The 19115-nt window shown below is 40.5% G+C and overlaps 1 protein-coding gene across 1 annotated transcript in view; it reads left to right on the top strand.

Moving 5' to 3' along the window:
* The first annotated feature begins 8609 nt into the window (after window positions 1-8609).
* The window catches only part of Necab1 (N-terminal EF-hand calcium binding protein 1), a 170702-nt gene continuing 160196 nt past the window's right edge, over window positions 8610-19115 (top strand). The window contains exons 1-2 of the mRNA XM_052176111.1: window positions 8610-8708; window positions 16253-16277. Coding sequence (XP_052032071.1) covers window positions 8610-8708; window positions 16253-16277 — 124 coding nt within the window. The remainder of the gene's footprint in view (window positions 8709-16252; window positions 16278-19115) is intronic.

Below are 19115 nucleotides of genomic sequence, written 5' to 3'. Positions count from 1 at the left end.
GAATGTCTCTCTCTAACATGTGGATTTTTTGTCATGAACAAGCTTTGGCCATTCTTCATCCAGTTGCCTGGAAGCAAGCAGACACTTAATGTGTCTTTAAAGAGAACTTATTTTTGAAGCATTTTTCCCCTTGTGGTTTAAGCTATGTCTCACTTTAGCAGGAGAAATTTAAACTGAATTTAGTATTCAGAGTATAAACAGCAAAAAGCTAAGTGACCAATTAAATATGTCCAAAGTATGTTATATGTACGTAGGAATATTTTTAATTATATTTATTCCCTTTGTGTACATGCAAATGTTCACGTAGGGGTAGGTGTATGTATGTGTCTCTGTAAGTGTGTATAAAGACATAGTTTGACTTTAGAGTTCTTCCTTATTCACTTTCTGCTTTGTTCTTGTTAGAAACAGGCTCATTGTGTCTAGAGTTCACGCATCTGGCTAAGCTGGATGCAGTCAATGAACTCCAGTGCTCTCTGCATCTCTGTTCCTCCTTGGCACTGGAATTATAGACATCCTGCTCAGCCCAGGTGTATTATGTGAATTCTGGAGATCTGGACAAGGTCCTTAGCCACTTTACTGAGCCATCTTCACAACCCAGAAATCTTTTATTTTGTACAATTAGTATACTCTAGTAAAAAAAAAAAAAGCTGTTGTGAAAACCATAACTGAGGGGGCTGGAGAGACAGCTCAGAGGTTAAGAGCACCGATTGCTTTTGCAGAGGAATTGAATTTGGTTTCCAACAGCCATGTCAGGAGATATGAGCACCTACAATTCCAGACCCAGGGACTCTAACCCCTTCCTTTGGTCTCTACAGGAACTGCGCTGTGTGCATCCCATAGATACATATACATGCAATTAAATTCTTTAAAATCAAATCTTAAAAACAAAACAAACAAAATGCTAATTATCAATCAAGGTAAAATGAAAAGAAAGTTTAGGAAAGAGATTAGGGTTTTGGGAAGTCTGTGGAAAGCATTGCTGACATGTAATTCTTGATTCTTTATGTCTTAAATAAACAATATCTTCGAACTTTTTAAAGTTGGAATATAATATGTTGGGCTTCACTCTGCATTCTCCTTCATATACAACATTAGCGTTTGTTCCACTACCGCCTCCTCTCTCTCGCCCTCCAGTCCCTCTGCGTGCTGGTTGCTGTTCCTCTTTCCTTCTCAGTGCTCCTCTTTGTTGTATTTCATGACACATGCATCCCTCCTCAGGCTTCCCTCTCCATCTCCCTCCCATAATCCTACCAGCACACATATGTACCGCACGCATGCGCGTGCACACGCGCACACAGATCTCATGCACACACATCACACACACACATCTCTCACACACATACACACATCGCACACACACATCACACACACACACACGCACCACGCATTCACAGAAACCCAGACTCCATGTATCTGACAAAGGATGCAGCATTCACTCTCTGAGTCTGCTTGATTTTGCTTCTCATTACATCCATTCCGCTGCAAGTGTCATGATTACTTAATAAAATTTTTTCTTATAGGCGAATTAAATTCCATTGTGTATTTATTTGCACCACATTTTCTTTATCCTGTCATCGATTGATGAAAATCTATTTCTTAGTTATTTGAATAGTGCATCAGTATGCCCGAGTGTGCAATTATCTCCATGGTATATTGACTCGGAGTTTTTCAGGTATATACTTGGGACTGCTTTTGCTGAATCCTATGGAAATCAATTCTCTTTTTAGCCTTCTTGAAAAACCTCTAGACTGATTTCCACAGTGGCTCCATGAGTTTTGATTCTCATGAGTTAGCACAACTATGTTAGTTACCAGCAGTGAATAAGGGTTCATTCCCCCCATATCTTTAATAGCCTTTGTTGTCAGCTGTTATGTCAATGATACTCCACTGTGTGAGGTGGCATCTCAGAGTAGCTTTACTCGTATTTTTCTGATGACTATGTATTTTGAACTCTTTAAAAATATTTACTGGCCATTTATATTTCTCCTCTTGATAATTTTCTCTTCACTTATCAGGGTAATTATTGGCTGGGTGTTACATTATTCTGGGTATTTGAATTTGTAGTAGTTATAATCAAGATATTAACCTGTTTTCTACTGTACAGCTAGCTATAAAAGATTCTATCCCACTTGGAGTCTACCTCTTTGCTCTCATCTTTGCTTTTTGTTGTTGTTTAGATGTTTAATTTCATGAAATACCATTAGTCAATTTGTGGGTTTATTTCCTATGATGTTTGAGTCATTTTCAGAGATTCTTGCTTATGCTTGTATCTCGAAATGTTTCCTCACAACACTTTCAAAGTTTCAGTCTTCTATTAAGTCATTTGATGCATTTTTTAAGAGTTCTGTTTCTCTGCTTTTTATTAGTTCAAATCTAGGAGGAGTACAACAATCACCCTGGTGATGATCCTGATTCCAGTGCTGTTTGCAGTTTCAATGGTGTTGCTTCACAATATGGCACAAACCATGCCACTGCTTCTATGGGCCCTAATTACCTCTCCCCAGATTTCTCTGGTTTTGTTTGGTATGCGTCCAGGAGTCACTGTACTGCTTTTTGTTTTATACAGATAAGTACATCTCTTGCCTGAGTAGAACTGGTTCATCTCAGGCATAAGCACTTTCAATTTTTAAAGAAGAATCATGTGCTATCTCCGGAGACCTCAACTGCAGCTGGCAAAAATTTCCTTGCACAAAGTCTTCCAGACATATCCTTTAGAAATCTTGTTCCCAGCATGCCTCTCTAGGTACCAAGATGGCAGAAGGAGCTGTTCCAATTTTGATTGGATGTTTAAGCAGGATGAGTGGTGCAGAATTTGTGTCCTTCTGTGTGAATGGGCAGCTTCTCAGATCATCTGCTGGAGAACCATCACTATCCCCTGCATGGTTTGCAAAAATAGGTGTCTGTGCCTAGATGGGTCCATTCCTGGATTCTCTGCTGTTTCATCAGTCTACATTTGTGCTTTTGTGATGGCAACACTGCCTCTTATTAATAACCTCTGTAGTATAATTTGATAACAGGTAGGTGATGTGCCCAGTGTCGTTTTCTGCTGACAACTGTATTTGCTGTTCAAGGCATTGTGTTTCCACATGGTTTCTAAAATTGTTTTCTTGGTTCTGTAAAGAATATGATTGAAGTTTTAATGAGGATTGAGTCTGTAGCCTGTATTGCCTAATTCATCTATTTCTTTCCCTCACCCTTTCCCCCACCCCTCTTTCTCTCTCCCCCACTCCCTTCTCCTCTCTCCTTGCAATATTGTCTGCCAATCTACAATCACAGAAGGTCTTTACAAAGATGGCTTCAATTTCTTTCTTCAGTTTTTAAAGAGATTTTTGGAGCTTAGAACTATTACCAGATATTTATTTTGTTAAGCTTTTATGTAATAAAATTGATAATCCCCTAGTTATACCAGCCCCCAAATAGGGAGAAGACTCTAACTAATAAAATTGGAGGCTAAGAGATAGATAGATAGATAGATAGATAGATAGATAGATAGATAGATAGATAGATAGATAGATAGAGATGTAGATGTAGATAGAGATAGAGATAAAGATGTAGATGTAGGTAGATAGATGATAGATAGACAGATAGATATGTAACAGAAAATCAATTGAAACTGTATTATTAGGGAATACTTTAAAATTTTTTATTTCCAAAACTACTGGAAAATTTTTAATTGAATAAATTTCTAATTACATATGACTGACTAAAATTAAAAATAAGAGGAGACCAAACCGCTTAAAATGCATCAAGGTTAAAGCAATGGAAAACAAAAATAAAAACTAAACTAAACAAACAAACCAATCTTCTAATAAAACAAAGCAGAGGACCAGTTAGACTCACTCCTGAATCCCACACTGATGCTAACAGCAATGGTCCTCAAACTGTTGCACAGATCAGAAGGGAAGTGGCACTGTCAAAAACATTCTAGGAAGACAGAATGGCCCTGATATCAACAATAAGGAAAGAAATATATGCTAATGTCCATGGTCAATATACATGTAAAATGTCTCAGTTAAATTGTTGTAAACAGGATGGTTCAACATGTCCAAGTCTATAAATAGCATATACTCATGCTCAGGGACAGACACAACATGGTTATCTGAATAGATGTAGAAATGATCTTGGCCAAAGTTTAGCAACCATTCATGATAAAGGCTCTAAAGAGTATATCAGAGCAGAAGAAAGGCTATGTATGACAAGTTATAGACAATAGTATTCTAATTGTCTAAAAACCTGAAAACATTTTTCACTAATTAGGAACAAGACAAGAATGTCCATTCTCTCTACTCCTATTCAATACAGTGCTTGAAGTCTTAGCTAGTGTGATAAAGCAAGAGGAAGAATCAATAAGTATACAAACAGGAAAGAGAGACATAAAATTATCCCTATTTGTAGATGACATGATCCTATACACATAAGATCCTGCTTCTTTTACCATAAAACCATTAGATCTTACAAATACTTTAACTTAAGTAGCAGGATACAAAATCCACACAGTAAAATCATTACGTTTTCCTAAATGCCAGCAATTTAACTGCCAGAAAAGAAATAGGGGGAAATTTTATTCACAAAATTCCTTCTTTAAATTGATTGAGTTGTCTGCGGGGCTCTTCCAGCATTGTGGCCACCTCACACTCGCTTCTGTGTACCCACTCTAATTAACAAGTGTCCCTTCCTAAATTGTATATGGATTTAACCTTCCTGCCAGCTAAGCCTACATTCAATGTCTGCTCTGGATTCTGTAAGCGGAATCATCTTCCATTGTACAGAAAATGTGAGTCCTGCCTGTTTTCAGAACATATACCCTCTGCTCAGGTTCCCAGATAAAAAATGGGTTTGGTCCTAAGGTTGCCAAAGCAACGGGATGTCCATTAGCCAGACTGGAAGGATCCTGAGTCATTGCTCTCAAGGCTAGTGTTCCCTAGATTTAAAGTATAAATAAAATAGATCCCTGGCAGTCTGCAATGGTTTAGATAATAGTCCCTCCATGAGACAGATGGATTGAAATTCAATACATTCCCACATAGCCATCATCTGCTGAAATGCTCCAAATATCTTCATGTCAGTCTTATAGCAAGTCTGGGAGCTATAATCTTCAATTACATTCCTTTCTCCTTTGCTTTCTTTCTTCCCAGGCCTTCACTACAAATAAGTTGGAAAGAAGATACATTTCCTTCCTCCAGTCAGCTGTCTGCTGTTTGCAACTGATACTATGCACAGCAGCGTAGCATCTGTGTTTCAAGAAAACGATGTGTGAAAACAGTTTTCAAAATGCTCTCTGTCTAGATAAAAAGAAAACCAAAAATATGTTTGGTTACGACTTTGTAAAGCCGATTGAATTTGGCTGTGAAGGAGAATCCAATTGTCATCTGTTTCTGGTGGAGCCTTCCCTAACCATTATTCTCATCACAGAAGCCAGTCAGCTGTAGCAGAACACAATTCTTGTGGAAATCATTAAAAGAAATGATAACCAGCATGTTGTTTAATGATTTACATTTCTCCTTTTAAAATAATGTGTATCTTATGATGTGTCATGCAAATGTATGCATGTATGTCTGCATGTGTGTGTGTGTGTGTGTGTGGCATATGATGTGTATGTGTGCATATGTGTGTACACATACATGCGGTATGTGGATGTGTATAAATATGGTATGTGTATATGATGTGTGTATATATGTCTGTGTATGATGTGTGTGTGTGCATATGTGTATATGTGTATGAATGTGGTATGTGTGTATGATATGTGTGCATGTGTGTGGTATGTATGATATGTATGTGTGCATATGTATATGTGTATGAATGTGGGTATGTGTGTATGATGTCTGTGCATATACACATGTGTTTATGTGTGGGCACATCTGCCATGATGTCCCTGTAGAGGAGAATTGTGAAATCCTTTCTTTCTTCCCACCATTATGAGTTATGGTGTTGAACTGAGCCAGGATTTCATGGACAGTACTTTTACTGGCTGAGCAATCTCACTAGCCAGACATTTCTTAGTCTTTTTATTTATTTTTATTTTATGTGTATAAGTGTTTGTCTAAATGTATACCTGTGCATCATGTGGGTAACTGAAGTTATAGACAACTGTGAGTCATCTCGTGGGTGCTGGGAACTGAACCCAGATCTTCTCAAGAGCAATAAGGACCCTTCACCACTAGGCTGTCTCCAGCCTCCCTACATTGCTTCTGGATAGCTCCTTAGACAAAACAAGGAAAGCCGTAGGGGGATAAGCAGCCAGGCCTTGTCAGCAAAGAGAACAGGGATGACTTTACTGATGTGTAACAACTAGTTCTCTAGTGCTGAACACTGGTGACAGATTACTTTCCTGGTTTTCATTTATAATCCAAGAAAATCTGCTTTTTCGCCTAGGCCTGTTTCCATGGGACCAGCAAAAGCGTATTAAGTTCACAAGGCTGAATTTGAGGGCAGAGGTACCCACACGAGTCAGAGAACCCAGACTTAGGCTGTACTTATTGACACAAATATATTCCTAAGTCAACGTTGAGAACAAATATGGTATGTTTTGTAAACCCGATGACGTCCATTGTCAACATCCCTCTTGCTTCTTCTGTGTGATTTGAGTGATCAGTATTTCTTTGATGGGTTGGTGGGACTTTTTCATCATTTTTCATTTCTTTTTGCTAAGCAACTGTCAAAGGAAAGAATCTATTCTCGTTGTTCAGATAAGAAACCCGCAGTTAATAAGGCGTAAATACACGAAGACGCAAGACTAATAGTCCTCAAAGCACAGCTCCAATCAATATCTCCTCTAATCAAGTGCCATGTCTGTGACCGTAGACTTAATGAAGCTCAGTGTCTTATCCCTGGACTGTACAGGTCTGAGGTCACTGGCCTCTGCCTAATTTCTGTGGCTCTTCTTCCTTAAGTACTTATTAATTCTGGGCTCATCGGGATTGCTTGAGAAGCTTTGAAAAAAATGCCAGGGACAATTACATGCTAACTGAACATGAATCCAGAGACACAGGCCTTAATTTATGATTTGTTTTGCTTTTGTGGGAGGGAGGGACACTTTTTTTATTTGGGCTACCTGCTCCAAGTTGATGCCCAAAACTTATTTGTAAAATGCAATGAATATTTTATTGTGCTCTTAAGTTCTGTAGGGAACAGTGCTTACCATCTTGGAATCCTTCTGGATATCTGGGATGCCTGAGGCTTAGTCTGGGATAGCTCATATAGCTAGGGGTATCTCAAGGAGCTGGGGGCTAAAACCATGTGGAGGAATCTTTATTGACAGTTCTGCTGTTGACAATTCTTTTTTTTAATATTTTATTTTCTATATTCTTTGTTTACATTCCAAATGATTTCCCCTTTCCCGGATCCCCCCTCCCCATATGTCCCATAAACCTTCTTCTCTCCATCCCCTCTCCAATCAAGGCTCTGCTCAGATGGATCTCTCTGTCAGATGCCTACTTACACATTGCTTTTCACATATCTTGGGTTTTCTCAGAGTATAGTGGTTTAAGACCACCAAATTTTCTCTGTAGAAATTCCTAATGGTGAATGCACCATTAGAAGGGTGCAGCTATAAGGCCTTTTATGCACCCAGGCTCAGAAAGCGTGATCTTTGAGATCTAGGAATGAAGAGAGCCTGCAGGAAGAATGACATTTCATCTGTTAGGACATTTTGAAGTTGACAGACACTCTAAGTGACCGGCACTCCAACATTCAGCCGGAATTGAAACCAACCAAACCCATTCTTTGTAAACACTAGATACAGAGCAGCCCGGAGGTAGGGAGGTGCAAACACCAGAATTCATAATGTTGGAAGGCTCGTGGCCAGGATCACTGGTGCAAGGCACGTTGTCTCCCTACCTCTTGTCTGTGATGTGCCTGGCTTGCCTCCTCCTCTCTATACTTGATAGTGCCGCGTGTGCAAGCATGGGAACTATGAGCTAAGTACCACCCTGGTGATCCTTTTACCGATTGGTAAAAGTTAAACTTTAAAGATGTAGCAATTTGCTAGATCGCAAGATAAAAAAAATCAACTAAGGCAGATGACCAAACCCAGTGCCTTAACTCACAACTGAATTAGGCATCCCTTCTAGGATGGAATCTAGGAACGAGGTTGGGTGTGGGGAGGAGTGAGGGGAGCATAGTTCTGTTTCCATCGAATATGGAGTAGGCAAAACTCGGATTCCTTCTTTCCACTCAGGGTTTTCCTTCGGTGCTTCTGACCTCGCTCCTCTGCTGCTCTGGACAAAGCTTGATCTGGTCTGTCTGTCCTGTAATGTGCCCTGTGGTGGGTAGGGTCCAGAAGGTTACCTCTGGCAAGTGCCAAAATGCCAAGGCCAGGGTATGCTCACTGGCAAGGGGAGTTACATTGTTGCTAAGTGCAGGGATGAGTCGGATCCCCAGTGAGGTGCAGTCAGCCGCGGGAAGGGGGCGGTGAGAGCTAGCGTGCTGAAGCCTAGAGGCGGGAGAGGGAGGAGAGTCCGCGCTGAGCAGAGGGAGGCGCGCGCACCGAGCGAACACCCACTCGCATCCGACCCCGGAGACGCGGCTCGGGGAGGCAGCAGCTGAGACAGCACCGGGTCAGAGCCGCTGCATCCCGCCCAGTCTGTCCGCCAGCGCCAGGACTGCTGAGGATGGAGGATTCCCGGGAGACCTCGCCATCCTCCAACAACTCCTCGGAAGAGCTCAGCTCTGCCTTGCAGCTGTCCAAGGGCATGTCCATCTTCCTCGACGTAAGTATAGACGAAGTAGTTAGGTGGGCGCCTTAGGCATCACCGCTGTGAAAGAGGAGGGGTCGGGAGCAGCGGCTGACTGGCTGGCGGCTAGCATCGCTATCAGACTTCCACCCAAACTATCTCCTACCTGCTGCTGTCTCCCAGAGGATCCGAGGCAGACAAATGCCAGAGGGACGACTGCCACCCAACTTGTAAAGAGCTGTCCCAGACCTGCACCTTTGATTATAAGCATTAAGGAGCTCAAAAAGTTCGACTTGCCAGCACCTAGGGCGTCTGCCTGCCAGGGCTGGAGAGTCTCCCATTGAGCAGTGTAGGACTTGAGCAGGTCTCAACCCTGCTGCTCAGTTTGCTGGCAGGCGCTCTCCCTTGTGCTGGGGAGCGCTGATGGAAGCCTTAGACATCACGATGTCCCTGCAGCTGCTCCCAGCTACCTTCAAAAACAATTTCTTTGAACGTATTTGCTTTTTATTTTACAACAGTAGCCAAGGGCTCTGTTATGATAATGATTTTCTTTTTCCCTGTTGGTGCCCGCTCCCTTTCCTATCATTCTGTTCCCCCAGTGCCCAAGTTGTAATTACTATCATTAACCTTCTCTTCTAGCTTTTGATGGCTTTCCCTTTGGTTCCATTCCTTGCTTGGGAATTGACTTCCTTCCTCCGCAGCTCTAGCATGACCATTCTTTTCTTCCTGTGCTATTTTCTACCCTCGTGCTGGAATCTCTCTCTCTCTCTAGCAGTTTTAGATCCCTCGTGTTTCTGTGCTTCTCACCGGGTTGCAGGTTGCCTCGCTCTGTTCCCTGGCTTTCCTGTCCCTGGGTTGTTTGCCATCTGGGTTCTGACTCTCTTTGCTACTGCTGCGGCTGCTCACATCAGAGTCACCCTGTTCCCCTAGGTAGTGTCTGGCTCGCTCAGTGGGGACAGTTCTAGCTGCTCCTGGTTTAGCATGATGCAAAGTGGGAAAAGCATGACAAGATGGCAAGGCGTTGTTTGTCCCTGCCCCTCCCCTTCTCAAAGCCATCACTCCTTATTAAAGTTCACGCATGTAGGAGGTGGGCCAGAAGCTAAAAGCACTTGATTATGAAAAATGAAAATAGGAGAACATCAAATACAACTACCATAATGGCAAGTCAGGGATTTTGAAGATAAAGGGGGAGGGGCAAGGAGTCCTTGATTTGTCCTGAATGAATTATCTCGACTTTAATTGGCGGAGAAATCCATATCAATAATTAAAACTTGTGTAAGACACTTAATGGAAGCTTCAAGCCCACCACCTGGCAGCCTTCCCCCCACATCACCAGGCAGTGCCAACACGAGGTTCAGGCTTTGGGGGCAGGCCATTTTCTCCCCCATGAAAACACAATTTCTACTTTTTTGCTGCAAGAAATTGTTATAGTTTATTTTTCTTGAAAAAAAAAAAGATCTCTACATAGGTTCAGTCTATGCTCTATTTATTTCTTCATGCCCTGCCATCTGGGAATTAGGTTGGGTCAATGTAAAGATAAGGCAGCACACGTGGGCAGGCAAGCCCCACGATCAGGAGGGAACCAGTACCTTGTTCATCCAGACCATGAGGAAGAAAAGCCAAGAAATTAATTCTGAGGTCAAGTGGGACCTCTGTCTTTTTGGACCTAATCTGCCCTCTGAGGACACTGACCACTCCCTTGAGCTTGTATCTTATGCCTCTAACAAATCCTGCTGATTCTCTGCGGAGGAAAGAATTGAGACTGTGTAAGAGCAAAGAAAGCCACCCGACAGACTCACCATCTGAGGCTCAAGTGTTCAACTGCAGGTTTTTAAAAGCAAAATTCTAAAGCTCATTTTATTATATATGCACAGCCGCTCCCAAGTTCTATAATAATGTAAAGTCCCTGTCCTGATGGAACTTTCATCTATAAACAGGGCCGGCTCTCTTACCTTCCTAAGTCTAGTTCTAGAATTGGGAAAAAAAAAATAACAAGATAACAAACCAACCTGATTCCACAAGAGAGGCGTTAACATGCCTGCTTTTCTGTGAAATATAGTTTTATAAAAAGATTAAGTGCAGTTGGGTTCTTTTTCTTGGATAGAAAATATGTTGTTTACACATTTCTGAGTTATTTTGTGAAAAAAATGTAACACTCTGATGAATTGTGTGACATGAAAAAGGGTTGGTTATTTAGAGACCTCTGAATTATTCATTTCTGGATCATGTTGGCTTTAGCGAAAACAAAATGTGAAACATAAATACATCATTTGATTTGATTAGATTTAGTATATTCTAGCAGCACAGCTAAGAATGATGGCCTTTTGAATTCTCTTCAGATCACGAGGAACAGGTGGTATACCCTGGTCTAGATCTGAAAAGACATGAGACCACTGGGGGACTCTTGCACATCACAGATGAATTTCCAATTTTGAGAAGGGAACTGAATTTCCCAATAAGAATGATCTCATTTATATTCAAGTATCATCGAGACAGTAAATCTTTAGACTTCTTAGGGAATCTACTTACACCCCACTTGAGGATACTGTTGAGGATAGGACTAGGCCCAGCAAGCTGGTTAGAAACTACATATAAATGGTGGTCTTGACATGAAAATCAGATTTTATAGAATCATTGACTTTCATTTCATTCTCTTATTTATACTTGGCAGGTACCATGTTTTCATTATGGGGCGGCAATCTAAAGAACAAAGGGAAAAGGGCCGCATGAGATGTACATTTGAAGTACTATGACATGTCCATGTTCATATTCATAAATTCATACGTTGGATAGCTGTACTTAATTTACGAAGGAACCACATGAAATAATCTATATTATTTTCCCCTGAAGAGTCACAATTATAAATCACTTCATCATAACTACATGTGAATACCTATTGAGGGTGAGAAGAAGACCTTTCCCAAGTTCTGGTTACCCATGCATGCTGGCACACTACTGCTGGGCATATTTACACAAGGCACTCCTGCTAAGTATGGGACAGGACCAGAACGGGCTCCAGGACACAGCAACACAAAAGGATCAGAAGGCTGACAATTGTATTCCTTTTCCATTACTGTACTGTGCTTCCCCAAGTTGCCTCATTCCAGATGATGGAGAATAAAGTCACATTTAAAACGAGAGTCCCTGGAGTAGTCAGATTCTCTTTTGATTAATCTAGTCTGCTACTGTGCCTTGTTGAGGAGGGGGTGGGGTGGAATCTTCAATTCTGTTTCTGATGCAAGAGAAATTCCAAAAGTAATGGATTGCATCTCTCTTCATCCAATGGCACTGTCCTCTTCCAATAGATTTCCTTACACTCTTCTTATGTTCACTGCTGGGCATCTGACCCGGGCGGATACTCTACCTCTAAACCACACTTCCTGCCTCCTATTATTTTTAATTGAGAAGGAACAAGAGCTTCTCCATTTTGCTGGTAAGGGGGGAATTAAAGTGAGGATGTCAGAAAAGAAATTTATGGCTTTTTCCCTCCATCTACATATGGAAGTCCATGAAATGCATTTGACCTGAAAGATCAGAATTTGGTAAAAACGAATAATACCTTCTCCTTCTAAAAGGTGTTTGATTCTGAGGCGTGGCACACACTTATTTGTTTTGAGACGTCATGGATGGAGGATTGTCAGAACACAAAGAACTTTCTGACATCATGAGTCTATGTCTGATTTCTGCTATTGCTATGTGTCTCCTCACTTGCCCAGTCACACGTGCACTCTAGATTATTTGAATGCAATTGTATGTTTTGGAAAATGTAAAATGAAAGTCAAGATAAGAATGGCTTTTGCCATGTCTTTCCACACAGGGCTCATCCTGGGCAACACTGACAAGAATGGAATAGAATGTACTAATTATATTTTAGTCATGTGTTTTTGAGTGCCAATGTCCTTGCAGCCTGAGGGCATCCCGTGGTATTGGATCAAATTATCTATGAGTGCCCAGGACTGTGCACTAGGACTCACTGTCTTGTGCTCTCCTTCGGTATATAAGTTTATGCCCCCTACGAACTACTAGTTTCTGCTGTACATCCCAATTTCCCAGGATCCCGTCAAGTGACTGACAATCCATCTTATCCTGAATCGTAACCGGAGTCCTGTTCGGGGATCCTTGTTAGTCCGGTGAATTGTGACGCTTTTATGTTTTCAAGATAACATTTACATTTAAAGTCTGCCCTCAATAACTTAAAGTGAGAAACAATAAATTTCGTTTCTGGATATCAAAGCATATCTTTGGAGGTAATAAGGAAGCTGTATGATAATCCATAATTAAAGTGAAGTATGCTATTGTTCATGTTTAAGCTTCCTCCCTGGACATATTTAGATGTATTTACTACACCTAGGGAGGGCAGCTGTTAGGATTAGCAGGCTGTAGTAGCACTACATACTGAGCACCATTCTCATCTGAGGTGATTTTTTTTTTATTATTGTGAGCTCAGAGGCAAATTTGCAGGAGTGGCAATTCTATCTATATTTAATTACAGGAGTTTAATAACATGAGCTACTGTCTTAATTTCATCTCTGAGAACGTGAGTGCTGCCCCTGGTTGTTGTTTGCCTGGTGTGATGATGGAAGTCCTGGTCCACTCCTAGAAGAGTGTACGCTTCCTCTCTAGCCACGTCCCACTCGTGAGGATGCAGAATTCACAACTCAGACCTCAGAGTCAGACAAAGATAAGAGATGAGCTGTGCTTCACGCCACCCTGACTTGGCTGTAGCTTCTCAATTTTGGGAGACAGGAAGAAGCTCCAGTGAAAGAGTGGATCATTAAAGTCTCCACCAGCAACTACTCCCGAATGTTGTATCAGTCCATTCTAAGTAGATCCCTTACCAGGGAAAGTCATCGTCTCGCAGTAATGAAGTTTAGTCTGTGAAATAGAGGGCTGATTCATGTTTGATGGTTAGAGTAGAACCCACATGTTGCTGGGAAAGTTTCACGGATGAGATTTGTTAGAAATAACATTGCTATTTATAATATAAAACATTTTAGTTAAGAGTTTATCTATCCATACCTCACTTGTGTGAAGCCAAAAGAATTAAAGGAAGACACTTCCTATGCTAGAACAAAGAAAAATAACCAAAGTAATAACGAAAACAGTTGGCTGTGTTTTTTTAACCGTTCACCAAGAAGTGCCAATGCAAAAATGGGCATTTTTCTGGTTATTTAGATATAATTAAAGCTTACTCAGGGGAAAACAAGAACCTCAAGGGCTCTTTCCATATAATTAAAGTTTGCATTTGCAATACTGTAGATAATCATTCTCTGCAGGTGCGTATGCAACACCTTATTTCATCCAGTTAGACTTCTGCCAGTGCCTACATCACATGGGGTTAATTGGATTGCTCCTAACAGAAAGAAAACCAAAACCTGTTCAAGGTCTAAATATATAATGGTGTATTGGCCTTTGTAATAAGTAGCTGAGGTTATCTCCTTAGAGACTATCCAGGGGTTCAGAGAGCACCAGTTAACTCTTCCAAGTAACGACAAGTGACACTTTGAGAGTGTCTCTGTATCATTATTCTTTTAGAAGGCCATCACATTGGGGCCCATACCTCATTGTTTGATTACACCAAAGAAGGACCCAATTTCAAATAAGGTCATATTCATAGGAACTAAGAAACTTGTGCTTCAACGCCTGTTTTCAGGAAAACAATAGTAACAAGACAGTACAACCCACACCATATATCTTTCCATGTTTAAGTCCCAAGCGAACAAATTGTATCTTTCTCCTAACAGCCTATTAATGACTGGTGTTCCTGACACATCATTGTCAGAGAGATGTGATACTCTGTCAGGCCTGAATTGTCTACCCAGTCCTTAAACATAGACACTGAAAGTAGAGAAAGACCAGTGTCCCAGGGAAAAATTGGAAAGCATTGACACTAAATTAGGCATACCAGATGGCCAAAGAATAACTGTCTACATCTACATACCATAAAGAGAGTGTATGTTAACACTAATACTATATTTAAGTAAGACACAGAATAGATGTATGGGCTCCTATTTACTGATCACTTGTTATTTTTCTGCTTTGCTTTTATATCCTATTTTATTGAGGTGTCAAGTAATTTACATTAAAGTATAAGTTTGCTGCATTTTAACATATGAAATGTGATGGTTCCTGCAAATGTCACAGCCAGCAACAAAACAATCTGCAGAGAGGCAAGGAAAAAAGCTCATTTGTGTATGATGTAGATAGCCAGGCTAACTCAAACTTCTAGAGTTTGATACCGCTAGTTCATTTTAGATATATTTAAGTATAGTACAATTTGGGTAAAAGTGTTCTGGTAACAATTATCCCCTTACCTTGCTCACAATAAAGCTTAAGGGATGAACCACAACAAAACTCTTTTGCAAAGTCCTGTGTTCTCTTACATGAAGATGAGTTTTGTAGCTCAAGGGCCTGGGGGGATCTGGTGTGGTCTCTGACTGAGACAGTACAGAAGTCAGCTGATATGTGACATCTCCCCTAAGGATAAATTCAATTGACTTAGGAACAAAGCTAAAGATAAGGTCAAGGGAGGAAGAGTCTGGGATAAATTTTCTGGGGGATTTGGGTAAGACCTGGCTCTATGGAAAGCAGAGGTCACCAGGTTATTAACAACATCCACTCCCAGCCCCCTGGGTAGGAAGCAGGTACACATTTCCTTCACGGAGGAGACATCCCTTCCTGCTTAACATTCCTGGTTTCTCTGATGCTAATCTGTGAACACTGGTGCTCTCTGCAATGAAGCAATTATACTTGAGATAATTTAATATTTTTATTATCCTCAGCAGTTTTCCGATATACTTTTATAATCCATATCTCTCAGCCTTGACAGCTGTTAGACAGCTATTGATGTAATTTCTCTCACTAAGTATTATTGTCCAGTTAAAACCTGTATATACCCAGACTTATACGGAGGCACTTTTGTGTCTAGGTCTTCTTCTTAGCCAAATCATGTTAAGATACAACCAAAGTTTTATATGTAAAACATTTTTGGATAGTTGGTTCTTTTTAAATTGGGTCCTTCTTTGGTATAATCAGACAATGAAGTATGGGCCCTAATGTGGTGGCCTTCTAAAAAGATAATGATACAGAGACACTCTCAAAGTGTCATTTGTCTTTACTTGGAAGAGACAACTGGTGCTCTCTGAACCCATGGATAGTCTCTAAGGAGGTAACCTCAGCTACTTATTACAAAGGCCAATACACCATGATATATGTAGACCTTGAAGAGGTTTTGGTTTTCTTTGGTTTCACAATTTTAGTTCTCTATTGTACTGATTTCACACTTGGTTTATCAGTTAAGCTGTTGATGGATATTTGAGCAGTTTCCAGATGAGGGAATATTTAAAAAGGAAAATCTCAGTTGGAAAATGTTCACTTAACATAGGAGTTTTATTTGTTTAGCAGTATATGAATTTATGGGTAAATATAGCACTCATTGCAATACTTAGGAACAAAAGATTTCTTTTTTTCTTTGCCAATTCTGGAAACTCAGCCTAGGGCTGCACATATGCTAGGCAAGTGAGTTAAGCCCCAGTACAGCAGAAAAAAAAAAGATAACATTTTTCTTCTTTTCTTTCCAGATCCTGAGGAGGGCAGACAAAAATGGTAAGATCCAAATTCTATAATTTCTATTTATCAATTCATTATATATTAGGCAGTCTTATAAAGAAGAACAGAGAAGCAGAAAGTCCTAGATATTGGCGTGTAAAATACAATTTTAGCAATACTCACAATTTTTATCAAGTTTATGTCTCCAGATATTCATGAGAAGTTGGCAGATGAATTCAAATTTGATAGCAAGATGGAATTTATGCCTTTGAAGTCAGCAGCCCCATCATATGTGAGCTGTTACTTCTCCCTTTAATGCTTGAAAAAAATATATAGCAATAGCAGCTTCAATTCATCAAGTGTACTGGCATATGGATTTTGTCTTAGAGTTCTAAGCTACAAAGGCTTTTGAACATAAGTCTATTTGGTACCATCATCTAGGGTCACCAATTTCATAGTGGCCCAAGAGGTTCCCAAGGCATTGTGGTATTGCTGCTCAGAAACATCACACTTTACTCTTTACCTGAAACATGGGAAACTCTCATCCACAGAGACAGAGAAGTAAAGGCAGCAAACCATAAATAAAAATTTTCCCTGAAAATTTAGAGGCAGCTCCGCTAAGTCCAATTATAAGCCCATGGGTATTTTTTCTTATTCCTTGATTCAAGTAGAAATTTCATTCCACAGAATCAGAGCTTATTAAGTTAGTTCTACTTAAGTACTTTAATATAGGCATATTACTGTTAAAAGTGGCTTAAAGGCTTCTTTCCCATGCTTGAAATCTCAAGGAAAGATTGCAGTCAGATCTGGCCATTACAACATGTTATCTAGTTTGTGCTTGAATACAGATCCAGAAGAGCTTTTTGACTTTGTACCCCTTACTCCCCAACACCAAATATCCATCCAGGGAGCACTGAGATAGCATCTCCACTCTCATCATATAACCCTTGGTCTGACTATCAGAATATCTTGTGTCAAATTATGTTGCAGCAATTGTTATTGAAAATGCCCTTTGCTCCCTTGTATTATCATTTGTGGAGATGGAAGTGGGGGTATTTTCATTTTGCCTTCCTATCTGACCCTTTAGCCCTTTGTTTACTATCTGGCCCCAGTAGCACTGATACATAACAGAGGAGCACGTTGAACTTTATGCTAGCTGCCTTGTATTTCAGCTTCTGCCTGTTCTGATATACCTTGCTCCCTTTCTCCAGAAGCTGCCTGTTTTTTCAGGTGGTATCTTTTATCTCCTTGGACCTCAAGACTCTGATTAAGGCCTGACATTACCTCTATCATACTCCATAATCATAGTAAAATCTAGTTACCAAACTCCATATTTGTGACAAAAATCATCTGTCAAACCAATGCACATGAATAAATTCGATGGCTGCAGTAGCCCCATAATTCATGCTGCACAGCGTAGTCACGTGTTCTGTCAGTGCTGTATCCTTTATTTCCAACATCTTCTCCCCTGGAAGCGATTCCTTTCTCTTCCTTGCTCTCTTTCCTGATGGTTGGTTCTACCACATGATCAAAACCACATTTCCCCAGCTCCTAGCTCTCAGTCTTTGCTTGAATTTACCCTGCAGTCTTCTGAACCACACTGTTGCCTGAGCCCACATTTCTCCCTTAGTCCACCTCCATGATGCTTGCCTGCCTTAACCACTGTTTATATAGCAGCTTGTGAATGTCCACATATTACATATGGCAAAAGTCTAGGAAGTCTCCCTATGCTGTAGGGCCCCGCCCATTGTCAGAGTCCCTAACTCTTCCACATGTATAGATCATTACAGTAGAGGGCTGAAGTTGATCCTAAGAGATTCTAGTTCTCTTAGCCAAGCTTGTTTCTCTAGGGCACAAATCTGTTTCTGTGTCAACACTATGCCCAGCAAGTATTTTACACTTGTACACAATTGTTTAATAAGTTAGTAGTGAAGATAGATACTCTAGCCGCAATACATCGCTTTGATCTGCTCACTCCCCTCTGCATTCTCTCTACCTTATTCTTCATCCTGACTCTTGGTGTAAAGTTGGGGGATGCTTAGCACCCAGCAGTTCTGGGCTTAAATCACAGTTACTCCACCTTATAACTCAACAGATGCCAGGAATTGTTGTAAATAATAAATAAGATGATATATGTAAAACCGCCAGGGGAGTGTCTGACACACAGTAGTAACTTAATTTCCAAGTTATGAGTCCTTTATGCGTCACAATGCCTTGACTCTATGAAATAACAGTTGACATTTCAGCAATGTCTTCTGTAGTGGGATTTGGTGGAGAGAAAACATAAGGCTATTTACCAAGCATGCTGAAGTGAAAAAGAAGAGTAGAGAGGGTAAGATGGAGTGTAAATATGGAGATACCAAAGTAGCCACCATTCTGTGCTTGCAAGTCAACAGCAGTTATGTGTATTTGCTCTCGGGAACAGACTCTCCCGTGGCACGGACCGTTGTGGACAGCTTAATTACTGCTGTAATAATGAAAGGAAGGAGAAGCAATAAGCAGAGTGGGAATCAGCCTGCCAGAGGACAGAATTAGCGTTTGGACTCTATGTGACAGAAAAGCGAAGCTGCAGCATAGATAGATGGGAGAAACGATGTGATTAGGAATTAGCTATAATAATGATGTCTTGGTGAGATATATTTTTGTCTGGTTGTTGTTTTGAAATCACAGGCTAGGATCCCAAGCAGAAAGACAGATTTAGAAATAGTACTGCTTGGGGGGAGATGTTAGTGCTTTGATCTGAAAAGTCCCAAATTAAACAAAGAAATGCAGAACTCTGGTGAAGCTTCCTCACACCTGGGCAGAATAGCAATGAAGAGTGCATGGATATTTTTCAAGTGTTTGAAAAGTATTTATAATTCTTACTTAAGGAAATTTAACTAGCAATTAATAGGA

The sequence above is a fragment of the Apodemus sylvaticus genome, chromosome 3 (genome assembly GCF_947179515.1).
Source record: "Apodemus sylvaticus chromosome 3, mApoSyl1.1, whole genome shotgun sequence".
Taxonomy (NCBI): domain Eukaryota; kingdom Metazoa; phylum Chordata; class Mammalia; order Rodentia; family Muridae; genus Apodemus; species Apodemus sylvaticus.
This window is presented reverse-complemented; position numbering and strand designations above follow the sequence as displayed.